Source organism: Hemiscyllium ocellatum, chromosome 39 (assembly GCF_020745735.1).
Source record: "Hemiscyllium ocellatum isolate sHemOce1 chromosome 39, sHemOce1.pat.X.cur, whole genome shotgun sequence".
NCBI classification, from domain to species: Eukaryota; Metazoa; Chordata; class Chondrichthyes; order Orectolobiformes; family Hemiscylliidae; genus Hemiscyllium; species Hemiscyllium ocellatum.
In genome coordinates, this window is record NC_083439.1 from 6,775,084 (window position 1) to 6,794,641 (window position 19,558).

The 19,558-nt window shown below is 42.5% G+C and overlaps 1 protein-coding gene across 2 annotated transcripts in view; it reads left to right on the plus strand.

Annotated features, from left to right (window-relative positions):
* smad3b (SMAD family member 3b) overlaps positions 1–19,558 on the plus strand; it is a 107,981-nt gene that overhangs the window by 56,363 nt on the left and 32,060 nt on the right. For both annotated transcript variants that reach the window (XM_060853043.1, XM_060853044.1), the window contains one exon: positions 13,693–13,886. In XM_060853043.1, the coding sequence (XP_060709026.1) occupies positions 13,693–13,886 (194 nt within the window). The remainder of the gene's footprint in view (positions 1–13,692; positions 13,887–19,558) is intronic.

Consider the following 19,558-nt stretch of genomic DNA (forward strand, 5'->3'; position numbering starts at 1 on the left):
GAGGTTGCAGAGATTGGGAGGAGTGACATGATTCTTTTTGAGGTGGAGTAGAAGAGAAGTGAGAGAGATTTGAGTGTAAGAATGAGAATTGTATCACAGGCTGCCATTGTTGTAGAAGGGGTTAAGTCTGACTCGGTTAAATATGTGAGTAACATTTTTAATATCGTTTTACGGTTTGGATTTCAAAGTAGTGGCAAATGGGCATTGGATACTTTTGTGGAATTCTTTTTTTCCTAACTTAGTCTTTCTGGAACAGAGACCTTATCCAGTATATGATAGAAAGCAGGGAAAGTTGCATATATTAGCAAGATTTAAGATAGTTGGAGTAAACGTTGATAGCCATTGGCTGGTTTTCAGTTTAGTATAATCACAGACTGATTTTTGGTTTAGAAAATTCAGCTTTCAAATCAGAAGTATTCAGTTAGTGATCTCTAGGTTTTTAAAAGTGAGGTAGTCTAAGCTTCCAGTTTTAAGTATTTAAGTAAGACCCCACAGCTCAAAGGACACAAAAGAAGATCCATTTAATCAGATTTAAATTTAATCTAGGGAAGTAATTTCTTTGGATTTGAATTTCTGTAACAGATGGTGCTGAGGAACAGGTTGAAACTTTGTTTTGCTGTGTGTTTTAAGATCTTTTGAACTTCTATATTTAGCTTGGTTTTTATTATTTATATCTTCTTTGCGTAATAAACATCTGTTCTGTTAAAGAAACTGCAGCCTTGTGTAACTGCTTTGGTGACTGATCACCACGGTATCTAAAACATGAAAAAAATCTTATCAAGCCAGGTTTAATTCTGGGATCGAACTTGTCCAGTAATATCATCAGATGGGATCAAGATGACATCATCACAGAAAGTGATATTTTGTCATACGATTTTGTTGCCTCTAACAGCCTTGTGGTAAGATGAAGCCACAGTAAGATGGTTTTTAGATAAAGTTAATATTTTCCTTACTTCAGCAGATTCTACAAGCATCCATTAGCAGCATAATGAGGCCAACATCATTATAGCCATCGGCATAAATTTAGAATATTGCCTACTTTGTCCAGAAGCTCCTGGGAGGCCTGTGTTCTGGCCAAGATCAGATGCAGAGATAAACGATGAACATGGTTGAGCCTGTTGGACTCTGCCGCATGTTCCCATAGAACTGTGCTTAGCAACACTGCTGTATCTGTGGAAAGTGGAATGATTCCAAGGTATTTGAACTGTCAGAGGTTCAGACCACAAAACCACTTATCTGCTTTCCAATTGTTACTTTTCTTTTAAGGTAACTGACTTTGGAGGGTAGAGAGAGATCTGTCCCCATCAGAAGCCAATAAGATTTATATTTCAGTGTCTACAAAGCTTTGTATATTATCGATTTCAGACTGCAAATAATTCATCTGAAAGTTTTTCTCTTTCGTAACTTCCCAATGTTTCCCATGATATATTTCTCTGGCCTATTGGTCCTTGCTTAATCTAGCCCTGTGGGTATGGAGGGATATTTGACAGTAAAGGAATACAAATAGGTAGGATTGCATAGAAGCAGAGAGTTATGCAGCACGGAAACATACCCTTCCGTCCAACTCGCCCACGCTGACCTGATATGGGACATCCCAATATAAAAGGCCTGCAGCCCAACCAGTTTTTTATTCTCCTATTTCTTCATAAAAATCCAGCACCATAAGCTCTGTTCTCTTCTCCCTTACAAGCTAAACAAGCTTTTGATGTATCTGTACTGTTTGTTTCAACCACTCCTGTGGTATCAAGATCCATATTCTCAACATTTTTAGGGTAGAGAAGAATCCTTTTAAACTCTCTACTGGATTTCTTGATGTCTATATTGTATTGATGACCTCTGGTTTTTTCTGTCCTTCTCAAGGGGGAAGTGTTCATTCTGTCAAACTTGGTCAACCCTCAATCTCTTTTACTCATGAAATATTGGATGCCTCGGTGGTTAGCGCCGCTGCCTCACAGCACCAGAGACCTGAGTTTGATTCCAACCTTGGGTGACTGCCTGTGGAGTTTGCATGTTCTCCCCATGTCTGCATGGGTTTCTGCTGGGTACTCCGGTTTCCTCCCAGAGATGTGTGGGTAAGGTGGCTTAGCCTCGGGAAATTATGGCTATGGAGTGGGGCTTGGGTCTGGATGGGATACTCTTTGGAGGGTTGGTGCAGATGCAATGGGCTGAATAGCATCTTTCCACAATGTACGAGTTCTATGATTCTAGTGATTCTAGGAGAGGCATGCTCAATCCTGTGCACGAATTGATCAAAACAATTGGGCAGTGATTCGAAGTTGAAATTTGGATTATTTCGCTACTTTCTAGCTCTGAAAGGAAGGAGGAGCAACTTAAACTGCCATCCTAGTTACCACAAGTCAACCTGCTACAGCACAAACGTCAAAGTTTTGATGAGCTGAGTGGCTGGTATAGCTTGTCCAAGATTGAAATCGTCTGAGGAAGCTACAGATTCTTTTGTAGGGTGGGGAAGAAAGTGTTTCCTTCCTTGTTCCCCCTGGAGTTATTCTCTTTCGAGAATGCATCTTTGAATGTAGAGTCAATGGCCCCCACGTTGGCTTTGCCCACTCTCCAACTCTAAAATCTTGGAAATGAGACATTGACAAGAGACCTTGTCTGACCCGGGTGCAGGTGTAGAGTGGTTTGACACGTTCACTTTTTAGTGAGCTCTATATTGAACTTGATTCTGATTCTGGGCACAGTTGAATTGCCAGGTGACCGTCTTGGCTAGTGTGTGCAGGTTGACCACTGGAAATAGTGCTGTTGCCTGTTATTAGGCCTCCACATGAGTCAATGCTTTTAGGAAAGGAGGGGGTGCAAATTCAGGAACAGATGTGTGGTCCAGTTGAGGATACTTAGAAGATGAACACTTCAAAGCTGCTTTATTTTTACAAACAGTGAACTGTGTTCTTTTCAGCCCTAAAGGTTGTTTGAAGTCTTTAAATAGTGCTGATTCTGTGTATGTGTGTATTTATTTTTCCAACTCTTTGAAAGCTTAAAATAGAAGTTACAATGTTTGAACATTTTAAAAATAGTGTTATTGAACCACTAGTGGCTGGGCCCTCAGGATACGTTGTCATTCCGATCCTTGCACTGGCTGGCTTAATGATTAGCCAAGTGTTCCTCATAGTCTTTTGAAGAAATGCAGTTACTCATGTTATTGCAAGGGAAAGATATATTGACATTCATGAGGAAGAATTGGGTTAGGGTGAGGCTGCATGGTTTAAATTGTTTTAGTTCCAGAAAGCTCTTTATGCAATCTCAAAGATTGGCAGACATCTTCGAGACAGTCTGCTCCCTTTGTTGTCTTAGGGTCTTACCAATCAACCTGACCTCTGCCCAATCATGGGTTCTCCCTCTTTGGAGTCCCAGCTCCAGAAAGCACCTTGAGCATCAGTGTGAAGTTTTCTACATTTTTTAAAAAAAAAGCAGTGTGTAATTTTGTTTTTTAAAAAAAATTAAACCTGTTCAAAAGGGTTAAAATTGCACAATTAATTGTCTGTTGTTGGGTGACAAATTGGAGTGACGTTCCTGTTTGTTATTGAGCTCTATTCATTTTAATGCAACTCCATTAATATTAGAGAAATTTGTCCAATAAATGTACTGTGTTGGTTGACTATTGCTGAAAATGTGTTGCTGGAAAAGCGCAGCAGGTCAGGCAGCATCCAAGGAACAGGAGATTCGACGTTTCGGGCATAAGCCCTTCTTCAGGCCCGAAACGTCGAATCTCCTGTTCCTTTGATGCTGCCTGACCTGCTGCGCTTTTCCAGCAACACATTTTCAGCTCTGATCTCCAGCATCTGCAGACCTCACTTTTTCTCCTGGTTGACTATTGCTGCCAACAATCACTTCTGCTTCTGCCTTTAGCGTTTTAATAGTACATTGAAATTACAGCATACAAATAGGCTATTCTTTGCACTAGTATTTGGGCTCCATGCGAACCCCTTCCCATCCCATTTAATTAATCATAGGTAATCATTATGAGTACAATATCTTCAAAACATGCATCAGGCTAAGCAGTGGGAACAGCAATGGGCCGTTTGGCTCTTCAATCCCACTATGCCATTTGGTGTATCGTGGTTGATCTCTGACCACCTCAAACCAACATCTTGAAAAGTTAATGGGGTAAACCCTTTATTATTGATGTTGATTGAACCTCATTGAAAATTATTTGAATGTGACTAACTCAGCTTCCATTCAATGCAGGTCCAACTCACCATCAGACTCAAGTTTTCAGGAGGGATTAAGGCGGTTTGGTCATCTGTGTTGACCTGGAGCTGGTTGTAATCATTGTAGGTGTATAGTGTAAAAGATTTTAGATAGCACTAGTCACATGAATCTGGGGTTGTATTCCTGGTGGAAGGAACAGGATATGGGTGTAAATTTAATCTAATCTAAAGTTAGACAAGAGGTCCTCAGCTACTTTTAATATTCAAATGCCTGGAAGGCTCCTGAAGTGCAGCCCAGAAACAGGCCATTCAGCCAGATTGGTGTTTATGCTTCTCCTATCCTACTATCTCTTTGTATCCTGAAAACATCCAACTGCCTTTTGGCTTTCCTGGCCTTCAGTAATTTATGAACTATCTTTTGTGGCAAACAGCACTTTTCTGTAAAGCAAAGGACCAAAATACAAAGCTTTTCAATTTAACCTTATTTCCAAAATGGTCATTGTATATGCCACATGAATAAAAATTGGGAAGTTTCTACCCAGCATCCATTGCAGCAGAGAATCCACCCTATCTCCTTGTGATGGAGCTAAGCTGGAGAAATCTACATTCATCCGGTGTGGTTGGAGGCTTCCTAGGCAGAAGATGAGGTGCTCTTCCTCCAGGAGTCGTGTGGCCAGGGTCTGGCGATAGAGGAGGCCAAGGACCTGCATGTCTTTGGCAGAGTGGGAGGGGGAGTTAGTGTTCAGCACGGAGCGGTTGGGTTGGTTGGTGCAGGTGTCCCAGAGGCCCTTCCTGATGAAGGGCTCTGGCCCGAAACGTCGAATTTCCTGTTCCTTGGATGCTGCCTGACCTGCTGTGCTTTAACCAGCAACACATCTTCAGCTCTGATCTCCAGCATCTGCAGACCTCACTTTTTACTCCCAGAGGTGTTCCCTGAAATGTTGCGCAAGTAGGCGGCCTGTCTCCCCAATGTAGAGGAGACCACATTGGGTGCAGTGGATAAAGTAAACGATGTGTGTGGAGGTGCAGGTGAATTTGCGACAGATATGGAAGGATCCATTGGGGCCTTGGAGGGAGGTGTGGGCACAAATTTTGCACCACTTCTTGCGGTTGCAGGGGAAGGTGCTGGGAATGGAAGTTGGGTTGGTGCGGGGTGTGGACCTGATGAGGGAGTCGCGAAGGGAGTGGTCTCTCTGGAATGCTGATAGGGGCTTGGCACACCAGCCTCATTCCTGAAGAAGGGCTTATGTCCAAAACATCGATTCTCCTGCTCTTCTGATGCTGCCTGGCCAGCTGTTTTTCCAGTACCACATGTTTCAACTCTGGTCTCCAGCATTTGCAGTCCTCATTTTCTCCTTGCCCAGTTACAAAGGAAAACATGGAAAGGCATAGGTCTTTAACCACTTGAGCCTGTTCCACTAATAAGATAAGGATAGTAGGGGCAGAATTAGACCTTCAACCCATAAGGTTTTCTGTGCCATTCAGTGTGATCATGGCTGATCTGATAATCTTCAACTTCACTTCCAATTTGCTGAAACCTTTCATTTCCTTCCTGAATAAAAATCTGTCTGTCCCAGCCTTGACCGCCTTCTGCATGAAAGAATTCCAAAGACTCACTCGCCTCTGAGAGAAGAAACCTTCCTCATCTCAGTCTTAAATGTGTGACTCCATATTCTGGTAATGCCCCTGGTCCAAGACTCACCCGTAATCTTTCCATATTTACTCTGTGAAGTTCCCTAAGAACAGTGTCTGAGCTACAACCCAACTCCATTCCCTTGCCCCATCCCTTAATACCTTTGGATAAGAAACACCTGTCATTTTTAGTTTTGAACTTTATTTAGTTGATCGAGAGCCAGTTACTATTTGCGGAAGAGTTCTGAAGATCTGTCACCTGTTTTGTGTACAAATTTTTTTTAACTTACTGCAAGTTCTGAATCTAAACATTTAATTTTTCACCTTCTCTCTGCTTCACCATCCCTCCACCCTCCACAGATTTCCCAAATAATAGAATTAGCTTCTCCAAGTCTACCCCAAGTATTCTTGCTATTTGTTTGCATGTCAGTTTCAAGGCGTGTAAGTAGCGATCAATATCTGCCACCAATTTTGAGTGTTTTTCTACCCAGATTTTGGGAAATGTACATGTGATTCGAGTCAAATGAACTGGTATGTTGTTCAGCATGTGCTTGTCTGTTTGTACTGTGTCTATGGATAGTGTCCCATCCTGTGCAATTGCCTGTGAAGTTCTTTGTCGATTATTGGAGCAAATTGTGGTTCATTTAGTTTGAATTGAAACATCAGAATTAGGAGCAGGTTTTGGTCACTTGGCTATTCAAGCCTGTTCTACTGTTCGATACAAGATTGTAGCTAATCCTGGTGATTGTCTTAATTCTACTTACCTGTCCACCCTCCCATGAGCCTTGATTCCCTTGCCTATCAAAAATCTACCTAATTCAATAATCCAGCCTCCACTGCTTTCTGGGAGGAGAGAGTTCCACCAAAACTACCCTCAGGAAGAACAAATTCTCTTCATCTCCATCTAAAAGGGAGACCTCTTCAGCCAGGTCCTCTAGTTCTAGTCTCCCCACAAGAGAAAGTGTCCTCTTGGTATACTCTGTTATGTCCCCTCAGGATCTGTAAATTGCATTCTACTTGGCTCAAGTGGATTCAGGTCCGAATTGTTCAAAGCTTCCTTCATAAGTTAACCCCTTCACCCCGGAATGAGTCTCTGAACTTCCACCTTTCAGCCAAATCTAGAATCAAGTGACTGGATGAGGGAAGTTTACCCATTGTGGTGTGATTTCACAAAATTTACATTCCCGTTCATTTAAAATAAATTTTGTGAAAGAGCATCTCCATTATTGCCGCTGTGGAAACAGTGTTCCACTTCAGTGGTCCAGGACATTCAGCCTCGAACCTTTGGGTGACCATCCTCCAAGGTGGACTTCGGGACAGGCAGCAGAGGAAAGTGGCCGAGCAGAGGCTGATAGCTAAGTTCGGTACCCATAGGGAGGGCCTCAAAGGGGACCTTGGGTTCATGTCACATTACAGGTGGTCACCATTGCACTACACACACACACACACACACGGACACGGACACGGACACGGACACAGGTACACACAGACGCGCACACATTCCTATACACACGGACACAGGTACACACAGACGCGCACACAGACACCCACCCACACACACACATGCACCCCCTCACAGACGCTCTGCACTCACTACACGCACACGCACACAGACAGACAAAGACCCACATGCACACACATATATTTTGTGGGGTGAATTTGTACTTGCAGAGTTACATTGCACATTGCTCAAAAACTGCATACATTCAGGTAGAACTCTGAGCTCAAAAACTGCAGGAATTTATGTAAAACTCCTTTATCTCACTTTTTAGATTAGAATCAATCTAAACATCAGGCCATAGACAGAGAACACAGGGGGCTAACACCTTCAACATATTGTTTAGCTATCACCATTGTGAACAGCTAACTCGAGAATGCAACTTTTAAAAAAAGGGTTTTGTGATTTACACATGAAAGAAGTGAAACTATCACTGTATTCTAACAGCTGAAAGGCTTAACAGACAATCAATTTTTCAATGTACAATTTCAGTTACATCACACTGCAAATTTTTGCTATAAATTCTGTGTTACGATCGAGCCCTCCACAATCACCTGACGAAGGAGCGTCGCTCCGAAAGCTAGTGTGCTTCCAATTAAACCTGTTGGACTATAACCTGGTGTTGTGTGATTTTTAACTTTATACAGCCCAGTCCAACACCAGCATCTCCAAATCATGGAAACAGTGGATTTTCTTATTTTCAGAATAGTCTTGAGAAAACTCTGGGTGTCTGATCCAAAACCGGATGGGTGGTGACTCAATATTTAAATGGTTGGAATGAACCAGATATGTGTATTGGATTAATTCTGGCTGCTGAGGCAGACAGGCTGGGTTACATGCTGCTGCTAAAACGGAGAACAAAGGAATGCCAATTGAACAATTTGAGCTTTTGTGTTATTGCGTGGCACAGTAATTTCTATCCTTTTGGTTTCAGCAGTGAGTTGTGTGCACATATCATTGTTGTAAAAGTTGCGGCTGCACGTGTAACATGGTTTGCAAAAGAAATCATTGTAGCAATAATATATTTCTTCTGTGGCTCCTTTCTCTCTCTCTCTCTCTCTCTCACATTCCTTCACTTCTTGACTTCTCTCTCCTCTTCATCTTTCACCTTGTAAATATGTTGTCCTTTCTCTCCCTGCTAACCTCTATCTTTTCTCCTAATTCTCATCTCTCTCAACTCTCCCTTTCTCGTTTCAGTTTTTTCTCTCCTTATTTCATTCTCTCTTTTTGTCACTATATGTATTTTTACTTCAGCCATTTTGAGTGAGAGCAGAGCAGCTGGTTTCTGCAATGTGATGCCTAGCTGTGCTTTTGATTCCTTTGTCAGCTGAAGTAGTTGATCTCTGTCACCTTGGCTCAGCTGTGAAAATTATGTTGTGTGGATGGAGGGTGAGGACATAGAATCAGAGCACCGAAAGAGGCCAGTCAGCCGATTGTGCTGCTGCCTGCTAATTGAATAGCCATAAGTCCCACACTTTCTAAATGACTCTTTTAATTTGTTTTCCTTTTTAAGTTTAAGTATGAATGATTGCAATGTCCTTCCTGGCTGAATAGCACATCATCACTTAATGTCCAGGATTACAAGTGGAGAACATCTTTTTGTGCGAAGTACAGAAAGCTAAACTCCATAATTCCAATTTGCAACATGCGCCAGTGCCTTCAATGCTGGCGTTGGGGAATGCTGCAGGAGACAGCAAAGGAAAAGGCAATGGCTTTTTTTAATCAATGAGCTTGGAACAAAACACCAAAAGGTGAACCAAGATGAATACAAAGGTGCATAGATTAGATTGCAAGGATGAGTTCTCGTGCAACTTAACTCTGACACTTCAAGTCTCACTTTTATTTAAAATGTGAAGAAAATATATTTTTGTCTGGGTTCCTGGTTTCTTTAAAAATATTGAAAAATGTTTCAAACTCTGACCCAGACTTGGCACAAATCCCAGAGCACTAAAGAACCTAATAATTAGGCAACATTTGAGAAAGAGTTTAAGCTCCTATGATGTGTGACAGCTTGCTTTGTGGTGTATCAGCAAACACTGATTTGCACTCTGTTGTGTTTGCTCAAAGGAAACCAGGTCAGTGCTACATATCCTTGATGGCTAGTCCTACAACATTTGTAGGAATGTGGGTTTCAAAGCACAGAAGGAGGCCATTTGGCTCACTGGTTTAACGTTATCTGAGGCTCAGTGGGTAGCATTCTCTGAAACCGCTTCAGAGATTTCAGCACAAAACTCGAGGCTGAGGGATTGCTACACTGATGGAGATGCCATCTTTCTGAACTTTTGTTAAACTGAGTCCTTGTGCGTCTCCTCACCTGGATATAAATGTCTCCTGATCGCTTGTTGAACCAGAGCAAGGAAGTTCTCTCCAGTTTCCTGCCTAACATTTATACCCCAAGTGATATCATATCTGGCTTGTTGGCAAGTGATTTTCGATGATTATATCTGGTCTTTATATCAAGTTGCTATTTTTAGGAACTTGCTGTAAACAAATGAGTTACTACATTTCCTATTTATTGTCCTTAAAATTCAAAATCTCTACTTGGCTGTAACATGCATTACGATGTCCTGGACTTATAAAAGGTGTGATGGAAATCTAAATCTCTATTTATTTGTGTTATGCCCATATCCTGCGCATTCTTGCTTTGAAATACTTGATCTAGCTTCAATGAGGTGGATTGCTACCTTAATATCTGGTTGTTCTCTGTGTGACTTAAGTTGTCCATAAGATTTTTTTTTCCGTCTCACATTCTCCTATCAATGTGTTGATTTTTTTGGGTTAGGTTAAGTGCTGTCCAATGGGTAATGGTGAGTGTTATCAGGCTTCTGCAAATTGTAAATATATCAGTAGACACAGATCAAAAGCACTGACTTGAGACAAACTGTGTCTTGCAGGAGTAGACAACTCGGTCTGTCCACACATGGATCCTTTCTGAGCAAGGATGCTGAACTGTGGTCAGATATTGGTAACCTGACCAATGGGGGAGATGACAACTAAGTGGTATTATGACTAGACTATTAATCCAGAGATCCAGGTAATGTTCTGGGCACCCAGGTTTGAATCCCACTATGGCAGAAGGTGGAAGTTTGAATTCAATAAAATCTGAAATTGAGTCTAATGATGACCGTGGAGTGATAGTTGAAAAACTCATCTGGTTCAAAAATGGTTCACTAGGGAAATAAATCAGCTGGCCTTACCTGGTCAGGCCTACATGTGTCTCCATACCCACAGCAACATGGTTGACTCATAACTGAACTCTTGGCAATTACCGAGGGGTAATAAATGCTGGCTTTGCCAACAATGCCTACAGCCCTGTGAATGAATGAAAAATAAATAAATAGTACTTCTGAAACTAATGCCTTTAATTCTCCTCCCTGATGAGAGATTAGGTAACTCTGATGAATTCTTATTAACTATCAGTTAATACCTGCAGAGGGTCAGCTCTTGGTTAGTTTGGCTCAGTTGTATGTTGCCTGAAAAATGCCGGTGATGTGTACACATTCTGTAGTTTTGTTTCCCCTGTTACTAAGGAGAAAAATATTTGTTGTCTTATCTCTGAATAAAACTTGCTGTGACTCAATAATTGTACGGGCCTCAGCTATGCAGGCTAATTGTGCGCTGGCTGTGTTCCTAGTTTATGCACTTTGATGTAATGTCATGTCAGCTACAACAGAAGTTATGCTTTGAGTTTTGGTGCTGCTTGATGAGGATGTCACACAGCCTTTTGCAGCATAAAAAGAGGCCATTCAAACCATTAATTCCATGTTTTTTGCCCCACATAAAGTTTCTGCAGCTTTCCAAAAGACATTGAGATACATCTGATTCCTTCCTCTACCCCATCAAAAAATGCTCCTGATGCTGGCCTCATATTTGTGATGGTCAGAATTTGTGGACCATTGAGTGTCTGTCTGTCTTCATTTCAGAGGACAGCTAAGGGTTGACCACGTCACGTAGGTGGCACGTAATGCAGAACAGGTAATGGCAGTAGATGTCCTTCCCTAAAGGGCATTGGTGAATGAAATGAGGTTTGATACGAATCAACATCAGTCATGGTCACTATTACTGCAATTTAACTTTATTTTACTCACTAATGGAATTTAAATTCCACCAGTTTCTGTGATGGAATTGAAGCCCAAGCTGACAGGCCATTAGCCTGCAATGACTAGTGCATTGAATTTATCACTATACCATTGTCATTCCATCCACACACACGCACACTCTTCAAAATAAAGAGAAACAAGATTCATTTTTTTTAGCCCAGCATGAGTCATCTTTGGCACAGAGTTGTGCTCTTGGTCTGGCGAAGAGTCATTTGGACTTGAAATGTTCTCTCTCACTTTTTTTTTAACTAAATGAACAGTGACTCTGTTGTGCTGATGGAATTACTTTTTACTCATTGAATAATGAACCATGAGACCACCTGATTCTGTTCAATAGAAAGACTTGCAAGATGTAAATGTTGTTCATCACCCCAGGGTGACCCAAATCACTTTGCAGCCAATTGAGCACTTTTTGAAGTATCAACCAATTTATGCACACAAACAGCAATGAGAAAATGATCAGATAGTCTCTGTTCATTGTATTGAATGATGGATAAGTATGGGACAAGACATTGGGAAAAAGTCCTCCACTCTTCAGACTACTTGTCCACCTGAGATTTGAAGATGGGTCATCTATGTAACAGGTTGTCCAACGGCATTTTTAACAGTGCAGCCTTGCTCAGAATTCATTTTTATTCAATACTGCTTAGATGCTCAAGTTTCTTGAGAGGGGTTTGACCCACATATTTCTAACTTAGATGCAGGTGTGTTAACCCTGAGCTATATCTAACCACTTCACCATGAATTGTACTGACTTTAGTTCAGCAATGTCATTTCTTTAAGGGATCAGTTTTCGTTAAGGAAGAATCTGAGATTTCTGCTGAAATGGGTTTGTTGCCATTGTAGAACTTAATCTTGGTAGTTATACACTACTGTTAGCTTTAATACTGTCCAGAGAAAGGGCACAGTAATAAGTTGAGAGTTGTTATGGTGTGCAGAGTGTATGCTGAAGGTGATGCATTTTGCATTTCATTGTGGAGAGGGACTTCTTTACCCAATCTTGCCCTTCTCATTGAATGTGTTGGCAATACAGATTAGTAGGGCTTCCCGGGTTCCACTCAGGACATTGTGTGCTTTTCATTCATATTCATGATGTTATAGAACCACTTGCTATTATGATTAGATTCCCTACAGTGTGGAAACAGGCCCTTCAGCCCAACCAGTCCACACCCGCCCAGACCCATTTCACTCTGACTAATGCACCGAACACTCTGGACAATTTACCATGGTCAATTCACCTGGTCTGTACATCTTTGGATGAAACCGGAGCACCTGGAGGAAACCCACGCAGACACTGGGAGAATGTGCAAACTCCAGACAGACAGTCGTCCGAGGCTGGAATTGATCCTGGAACCCTGATGCTGTGAGGCAGCAGTACTAACCACTGAGCCACTGTGCCGCCCAATTTCCAATTAAGAATTGTAGCCCCGCAGATTCTTGGGCTAATATTCTGTTGGTTCCAGGAACTCTGGGTTTATTTACACTATAAACGTGTAGCCATGGGAAGGGCGAACTCCGTATTTGCATCTGGCTGCATTCCTGCTTTTAAAAGTGTCTCAATGACCATTCAGTGCATTGGAAGATCAGCACTGGTAATAGAATCACAGGATGTTACAGTACAGAATTGGACCATTCAACCCTTCAAGAGTGTGCCATTGTATTTTTCTGAGACACCTCATTTAATTCCACTTGCTTGCTTCCGTTTACTATTTATCTACATGCTTGACAACTTCTTCCATGATTATAGTTAGCTTTATAAGGGGAATTACATATGTAAACATGTCACACTGTAATTACAATTCTACACCTGTGGTGCATGGAAGGTGTGAGCCTTGCTGTGCCTGACGTAGTCCAGATGTTGCCATAAACGTGTTCCTTTTTCAGGAACCACGTTTCTTCACCTCTGAGCACGAATCTCCCAAACAAAACTAAAATGGAAAGAAATGGTGCGTGTCTGCAGCATTCCAATGTATTTTGTAATTTACATTATGTCTGTTTTAAGCAGCAGTAATTGACTGGTATTTTTGTGACTCATTTTTGGGCAAATCACATCTTTATTGTTATTTAAGAGTTACTCATATGAATCATAAAATTTGATGCAAGTTAAGATTTTTTTTTTCCTTTCGTGGGATATGAACAACACTGGCAAAGGCAACATTTATTGCCCTTGAGAGGTTGATAGTGTGCTGCCACCTTCTACCATGGCAGTCATCTGGTGTAGGTGCACACACTGCTGTGAGCAAGTGTCCTGTTGTTGAACCTGAGTTGTGACTGACTTGTAACACTTGCTTTTTAGGTCCCTTGATGGAAGGCTCCAAGTTTCCCATCGGAAGGGTCTGCCCCATGTCATCTACTGTCGCCTTTGGCGTTGGCCAGATCTCCACAGTCACCATGAACTTCGAGCCATGGAAATGTGTGAGTTTGCCTTTCACATGAAGAAGGATGAGGTCTGTGTGAATCCTTACCATTACCAAAGAGTGGAAACACCAGGTGTGTGTACAATGCTGAAACAACTCATTCAATCTATTAGGTTCATATTAATGTTTATGCTCCACACGAACCTCTACAAAGCCCTACTTCATCGAATGCTATCAGAATAGTCTGCCATTCCTTTCTCCTCCTCGCACCTATGTAGCTTCATGCTTTATGTCTACCTCTGCTACTTCCTGTAGTAACAAATTCTATGTTATAACCACTGTCTGAGTAGTTTAGTTTCTCCTAGATTCCTTTATTGGCTTGTTAGTCACTATATTGCATGTATTAATAGACAATAGGTGCAGGAGTAGTCCATTTGGCCTTTGAGCCTGCACCACCATTCATTATGATCATGGCTGATCATCCACAATCAGTATCCTGTTCCTGCCTCATTCTCATAACCCTTGATTCCACTATCTTTAAGAGCTCTTATCTATCTCTTTCTTGAAAGTATCCAGAGACTTGGCCTCCATTGCCTTCTGGGGCAGAGCATTCCATATATCCACCACTCTCTGGGTGAAGAAGTTTCTCCTCCACTCTGTTCTAATGGCCTACCCCTTATTTTTATACTGTGTGTCCTCTGGTTCTTGACTCCTCCATCAGCAGAAACATGCCTCCTGCCTCCAGAGTGTCCAATCCTTTAATAACCTCATTCAGGTCCCCTCTCATCCTTCTAAACTCAAGGGTATACAAGCCCAGTCGCTCCAATCTTTCAACATATGATAGTCCCGCCATTCCGGGAATTGACTTCGTGAACCTACGCTGCACTCCCTCATAGCCAGAATGTCTTTCCTCAAATTTGGGGACCAAAACTGCACACAATAATCCAGTTGCGGTCTCACCAGGGCCCTGTACAGCTGCAGAAGGACCTCTTTGCTCCTATACTCAATTCCTTTTGTTATGAAGGCCAGCATGCCATTAGCTTTCTTCACTACCTGCTGTACCTGCATGCTTACTTTCATTGACTGATGCACAAAACACCTAGATCTCATTGTACTCGCCCTTTACCTAACTTGACTCCATTTAGGCAGTAATCTGCCTTCCTGTTCTTGCCACCAAAGTGAAGAACCATACATTTATCCACATTAAACTGCATCTGCCATGCATCCTTCCACTCACCTAGCCTGTCCAAGTCAACCTGTATTCTCAGAACATCCTCCTCACGTTTCACCCTGCCACCCAGCTTTGTGTCATCAGCAAATTTGTTAATATTACTTTGAATACTTTCATCTATATCATTAATGTATATTGTAAACAGCTGAGGTCCCAGCACTGAACTTTGTACCCCACTGGTCATTGCCTGCCATTCTGAAAGGGACCCATTTAATAACTACTGTTTGTTTCCTGTCAGCCAGCCAATTTTCAATCCAAGTCAGTAGTTTGCCCCCAAAACCATGTGCCCTAATTTTGCTCATTAATCTCCTGTGTGGGACTTTATCAAAGACTTTCTGAAAATCCAAGTACGCTACATCCACTGACTCTCCCTTGTCCATCTTCATAGTTACATCCTCAAAAAATTTCAGAAGATTAGTCAAGCATGATTTCCCCTTCATAAATCCATGCTGACTCTGACCTATCCTGTTACTGCTATCCAAATGTGTTGTAATTTCATCTTTTTTATAATTGACTCCAGCATCCTTCCCACCACTGATGTCAGGCTAACCGGTCTGTAATTCCCTGTATTTTCTCTCCATCCCTTTTTTGACAAGTGCGACAACATTAGCCACCCTCCAATCAACAGGAACTGATCTTGAATCTATAGAACTTTGGAAAATGATTACCAATGCGTCCATGATTTCTGGAGCCACCTCCTTCAGTACCCTGGGATGCAGACCATCAGGTTCTGGGGACTTAGCAGCCTTCAGACCTAACACTCTATCCAACACCATTTCCTGCCTAATACAAATTCCCTTCAGTTCATCCATTACCCTAGGTCCTTCAGCCTGGGGAGTTTGCTAGTGTGTTCTCCAATAAAGTCTGATCCAAAGTACCTATTCAACTCTTCTGCTATTTCCTTGTTCCGCCATAATAAATTCACCCAAAAGAGAACAAAGAAAATTTACAGCCCAGGAACATGCTTCCAGCCCTCCAAGCCTGAGTCAATCCAAATCTACCGTCTAAACCTGTCGTCCAATTCCTAAACATTTGCGTCCCTCTGCTCCCCACCTACCCATGTATTTGTCCATGAATCTACCGTGCCTGCCTCTACCACCTCCGCTGGCAATGCATTCCAGACACCTACCACCCTCTGTGTGAAGTACTTGCCGCATGTATCCTCCTCAAACTTTCCACCTCTGACCTCTCGTTATTGAATCCTTCACCCTGGGAAAAAGTTTATTGCTATCTACCCTGTCTATACCTCTCATGATTTTGAAAACCTCAATCAGCTCCCCCCTCAATCTCCTTTTTTCTAATGAAAGCAAACCTAACCTACTCAACCTCTCTTCATAGCTAGCACCTTCCGTACCAAGCACCATCCTCATAAACCTTCTCTGCACCCTCTCCAAAGTGTCCACATCCTTTTGGTAATGTGGCGACCAGAACTGTACAAAGTATTCTAAATGCAGCCGAACCAATGTCTTGTACAATTTTAACATGAACTGCCAGCTCTTATAATCAATGCCCCATCCAATGAAGGCAAACATACCATATGCCTTCTTGACCAATCTATTCACCTATGCAGCAACCTTCAGGCACAATAGGTCTGTACTCCCAGATCTCTCTGCTCATCTACTTTTCCCCAAGGCTCTTCCGTTCACTGTATAATTCGCTTTAGAATTAGCTTTGCCAAAATGCATCACCTCACATTTGTCTGGATTGAACTCCACTTGCCACTTCTCTGCCCAACTCTCCAGTCTATCTATATTCTCCTTATTCTTTGACAGTCCCTTATGCTTTCTGCTACTCCACCAATCTTCGTGTCATCTGCAAACTTGTTGATCATACCAACTGTGCCCTCTTCCATATCATTTATGTATATTACAAACAACAGTGGCCCCAGCACTGACCCCTGTGGAACACCACTGGTCACCTTTCTCCATTTCGAGAAACTCCCTTCAACTACTTGTGGGTGGCACGGTGGTTAGCACTGCTGCCTCACAGCACCAGAGACCCAGGTTCAATTCCCGACTCAGGCGACTGACTGTGTGGAGTTTGCACATTCTCCCCGTGTCTGTGTGGGTTTCCTCCAGATGCTCCGGTTTCCTCCCGCAGTCCAAAGATATGCAGGTCAGGTGAATTGGCCATGCTAAATTGCCCGTAGTGTTAGGTAAAGGGGTAAATGTAGGGGTATGGGCGAGTTGCGCTTCGGCAGGTCGGTGTGGACTTGTTGGGCCGGAGGGCCTGTTTCCACACTGTAAGTAATCTAATCTACTACTCTGTCTCCTGTTGCTCAACCAGTTCCCTATCCGCCCAGCTAGAGCACCCTGCATACCATGTGACTTCACTTTCTCTATTAGTTTACCATGAGGAACCTTGTCAAATGCCTTACTAAAGTCCATGTATATGACATAAACAGCCCTTCCTTCATCTGTCAACTTGGTCACTTGCAAAAAGAATCCTATTAAGTTGGTAAGGCATGATCTCCCCCACACACAACCATGTTGTCTATCACTGATCAGCCCATTCATTTCTAAATATAAACAGATCCTATCCATCAGTACCTTCTCCAGCAACGTCCCCACACTGATATCAGGCTCACAGATCTATAGTTACACGGAATATCCCTACTACCCTACAGAGGTACAACATAAGCAACCTTCCAGTCCTCTGGCACCTCACCTGTATTTAAGGATGTCACAAAGATATCTGTCAGGGCCCAGCTATTTTCTCTCTCGCCTCCCTCAGTAACCTGGATAGATTCCATCCAGCCCTGGGGATTTTTCCACCTTAATAACCTCTAGCATACTCAACACATCTTCCCTACTTATGTCAACGTGATCCAGACTAATCAAACTTCTATCTTTAATCTCAACATTCATCATGTTCCTCTCTTCCGTGAACATTGATGCAAAGTAATCAATAGGAATCTCGCCCATTGTCTCAGGTTTGACAAACAGCCTTCCTTCATTATCTTTTAGTGGACCAATCCTTTCTCTAATTACTCGCTTGCTTCTTGTATAAGAATAAAATGCTTTGGGATTCTCCTTAATGCTGCTCTCTAAAGCTATTTCATGACCCCTTTTAGCCTGCTTGATTTCTCATTTAAGACTGGTCCTACTCTTCCAATATTCCTCCAAGGCCTGTTCTGTTCTTAGCTGTCTGGATCTTGTATACACTTCCCATTTCCTCTTGGCTAGTTGTACGATTTCTCCGGTCATCCACAGTTCACGAATCTTGCCCTTCCTATCCTTTGCCTTCAATTGGCATGCTTATTCTGCACTATCTTTAACCTATCTTTGAAAGTCTCCCACATATCAAATGTGGACTTCCCTTCAAATAGTTGTGTCCAATCCACATTTCCCAGCTCCTGCCTAATTTTGATATAATTGGCCTTGGCCCAGTTTAATATTCTTCCCTGAGGACCACTCTCATCTTTGTCTATGTGTATTCTAAAACTTACAGAATTGTGGTCACTGTTCCCAAAGAAATCCCCCATCGCAACTTCTACCACCTGGCCTGACTCATTCCTCAGTACCAGGTCCAATATGGTCACTTCCCTTGTCGGACTATTGACATACTGCTCTAGAAAATTTTCCTGGACGCTCCTTACGAATTCTACCCCATCCAGACCTCTGACGCTAAGTGTATCCCAGTCAATGTTGGGAAAGTTAAGGTCTCCCACCACCACTACCGTATTGCTTCTACATCTTTCCACAATCTGTTTACCTATTTGTTCTTCTACTTCACGCTCACTGTTGGGAGGTCTGTAATACAGCCCCAACAATGTAACTGCACCCTTCTTATTTCTCAGCACCACCCATAATGCCTCACTACTCATGCTCTCCATAGTGTCCTCCTTTAGCACAGCCATGATATCATCCATGACCAGCAATGCAACTCCACTCCCTCTTACTTCCCTCCTTGTCCTGTCTGAGGCGTCTATATCCTGGAACATTTAGTTGCCAATCATGCCCTTCCTTCAACCAAGTTTCTGCAATTGCAATAATGTCATACTTCCAGGCACCAATCCAAGTCCTAAACTCGTCTGCCTTACACACTATACTCCTTGCATTAAAGTAGATGCACTTCAGGCCACCAGTTATTTTGTGTTCATCTGCTCTTTGCCTACTCTTCCCCTTATTAATGTTATCTTCATGATTCTTACAGTCTCCAGTTTCCACCTCGCTGTCTAATAGTCTTCTCCGCTGGTTCCAGCCCCCTGCCACATTAGTTTAAAACCTCCCCGACAGCAGTAGCAAAAACCTCCCCAAGGACATTGATTCCAGTCCAGTTCAGATGTAGACCGTCCATTTTGTAGTAGTCCTACCTTCCCCAGAACCGGTCCAAATGTCCAACAAATCTGAACCCTTCCCTCCTACACCATCCCTCAACCTAGGTGTTTATCCTGCCTATTTTTTCGTTTCTCCACTGGCTAGCTTGTAGCTCCTGAGATCGCTACCTTTGATTCATCTTTCAGGACCTCATCTCGTTTTTTACTTATATCGTTGGTGCCTATATGCACCAAGACAATTGGTTGTTCACCCTCCCCTTTCAGAATGCTGTGCAGCCAATTGATGCCTCCCAGG